General features: G+C 58.9%; 1 protein-coding gene across 1 annotated transcript in view; it reads right to left on the bottom strand.

The window, feature by feature from the left end:
* The window catches only part of LOC140403431 (glutamate receptor ionotropic, delta-1-like), a 1,359,932-nt gene extending 1,358,885 nt beyond the window's left edge, over positions 1-1,047 (bottom strand). Inside the window, 1 exon segment of the mRNA XM_072491342.1 lies at positions 919-1,047. Coding sequence (XP_072347443.1) covers positions 919-1,006 — 88 coding nt within the window. The 5' untranslated portion in view covers positions 1,007-1,047.
* Positions 1,048-3,381: the final 2,334 nt, after the last annotated feature.

Below are 3,381 nucleotides of genomic sequence, written 5' to 3'. Positions count from 1 at the left end.
CTGTGTGTGTGTCTGTCTATGTGTCTGTGTGTGTGTCTGTGGGGGGGGTCTTTTGAAAGTTTGAGGGTGAGAAGCGGTGCACCTCCCCAGGGCTCTCTGCCCCCCACCCCGGCTCTCTGACCCCCCCACCCCTGGGCTCTCTGCCCCCCCCCCCACCCCCACCCCCGGGTTCTCTGTCTCCCCCCCCCCCCCCTCGGGCCGTCACTGCGGCTCCGGGAGCCCCCGGGGGGGACGGGGGGGGGGGGGGGGGGGGACGGTTCGGGGACAGAAAGTTTGTTGGGAATATGACCTCCCATTCCCGGGATGTGGGGGGGGGGTGGTTTGTTCCCAATTCAGACTCAGTTGCAGCTGTGGGGGGCGGCTCTCTCCCCCCGGTTCTCCCCCCCCCCCGCCCCCCCCCCCGTCTCTCCCTCCCCCGGTCTCCCGCCCCCCCCCCGTCTCCCCCCGATCCCCCCCCCCCCCGGGTCTCCCCCCCCCCCCCGCTCCCTCCCCCGGTCTCCCCCCGCTCCCCCCCCCAGTCTCCCCCCCGCTCCCCCCTTCCCCGGTCTCCCCCCCCCCCCCCGGTCTCCCCCACCCCCCAGTCTCCCCCCCCCCCCGCTCCCCCCCCCCCCCAGTCTCCCCCCGCTCCCCCCTTCCCGGTCTCCCCCACCGCCCCCCCCCGGTCTCCCCCCCCCGTTCCCCCCCAGTCTCCCCCCCCCGGTCCCCCCCAGTCTCCCCCCCCCCGCTCCCCCCCCCCCCAGTCTCCCCCCGCTCCCCCCCTTCCCCGGTCTCCCCCCCCCCCCGGTCTCCCCCACCCCCCCAGTCTCCCCCCCCCCCCCGCTCCCCCCCCCCCAGTCTCCCCCCGCTCCCCCCTTCCCCGGTCTCCCCCACCGCCCCCCCCCAGTCTCCCCCCGGTCCCCCCCCCCCCCCGCTCCTTACCGATGTGGATGATGGAATCCGCCGCCACGGAGCCGCTGCCAGACACGGCGGACAAGACGGTTAAGACGCAGAGCGGGAGAACTTCCATCTTTCCCTTTGCGCATCAGCCGGCTCGGGCGAACCCTCCCCCCCACCCCCCACCCCCCAGACACACCCCCACACACACACCCACACACACACCCACACACTGCGCTCATCAAGAAGCAGCAGAGCAGGAGCTGGGGGCCGGGGCGGCGGGAGCGGCCGAGCTGAGGCGGATCCCGCAACAATCTCGCAGCAGACAGCGAATTGCGGAGCCCTGCCTGCTGCACGTCACTGCAGACTGTGTGTGCTCAACTCACACTCACTCTCACACACTCACTCACACTCACTCTCACACACTCACTCTCACTCACTCACACTCACTCTTACACACTCTTACTCACACTCACACACACCCACTCACTCACTCACACTCACTCTCACACACACTCACACACTCACTCTCACACACTCACTCACACTCACTCTCACACACTCACTCACACACACACACTCTTACTCACACACTCATTCACACTCACTCACACACACTCACTCTCACTCACACACACTCACACACACTCACTCACTCTCACACACTCACTCACACTCACTCTCACACACTCACACACTCACACTCACACACACTCTCACACACACACTCACACACACTCACTCTCACACACACTCACTCACTCACACTCACTCACACACTCACACTCACTCACACTCGCACACTCACACTCACTCTCACACACTCACACTCACACACACTCACTCTCACACACTCACACACACTCACTTTCACACACTCACACTCACTATCACACACACTCACTCACACACACTCTCACACACACTCACTCTGACACACTCACTCCCACACACTCACACACTCACTCACTCACTCACTCACACACTCACACACTCACACACACTCACACACACACTCACACTCACTTTCACACACTCACACTCACTATCACACACTCTCACTCGCACACACTCTCACACACACTCACTCTCACTCACTCACTCTCACACACACTCTTACTCACACTCAGTATCACACACACTCTCACACACACTCACTCTGACACACTCACTCACACACACTCACACCCACACACAATCACTCACTCTCACACACTCACTCACACACTCACATACACACGCTCTCACACACACACTCACTCACACCCACTCACACTCACTCTCACACACACTCACACACTCACATACACACGCACTCACTCTCACACACACACTCACATACATAACCCTCACTCTCTCACACACTCACTCTCACACTCACTCACTCTCACACACTCTCTCACACTCACACTCACACACACTCTCACTCACACACACTCTCACCCACACACACACACTCACACTCACTCTCACACACACTCACACACACTCACTCTCACATACTCACTCACACTCACTCTCACACACACACTCACTCTCACACACTCTCTCTCACACACGTACACTCACACACTCACACTCACTCACACGCACACACACACTCACTCTCACACCCACACACCCACACTCACTCACACTCATACTCACACACACTCTCACACACACACACTCACTCACTCTCACACACTCTCACACACACACTCACATTCACTCACGCTCACTCTCACACACACTCTCTCACACACATACACTTACACTCACACGCACACACACACACTCACTCACACACACTCACTCTCACCCACACACCCACACTCACTCACACACTCACACTCACTCTCACACACACAGTCACACTCACTCTCACACACTCACTCACACACACTCACTCTCTCACACACACTCACACTCACTCACACACACTCACTCACACTCACTCTCTCACACACACACTCACACTCACACACACGCACTCTCACACACACACACTCACACTCACTCTCAGACACTCACTCTCACACACACTCACACACTCACTCACACACACTCACTCACACTCACACACACACACACTCACTCTCACACACACACACTCACTCACACACACTCACTCACATTCACTCATACACACTCACTCACACACTCACTCACTCACTCTCTCACACACACACTCACACACACTCACTCTCACACACACACACTCACACTCACTCTCAGACACTCACTCACACACACTCACACACTCACTCACACACACTCACTCACACTCACTCACACACACACACACTCACTCACACACACTCACTCACACACACTCACTCACACACACTCGCTCACTCACTCTCACACACTCACTCACACTCACTCTCACACACTCACACTCACTCACACTCGCACACTCACACTCACTCTCACACACTCACACTCACACACACTCACTCTCACACACTCACACACACTCACTTTCACACACTCACACTCACTATCACACACACTCACTCACACACA

The sequence above is a fragment of the Scyliorhinus torazame genome, chromosome 28 (assembly GCF_047496885.1).
Source record: "Scyliorhinus torazame isolate Kashiwa2021f chromosome 28, sScyTor2.1, whole genome shotgun sequence".
Classification (NCBI taxonomy): Eukaryota; Metazoa; Chordata; class Chondrichthyes; order Carcharhiniformes; family Scyliorhinidae; genus Scyliorhinus; species Scyliorhinus torazame.
This window is presented reverse-complemented; position numbering and strand designations above follow the sequence as displayed.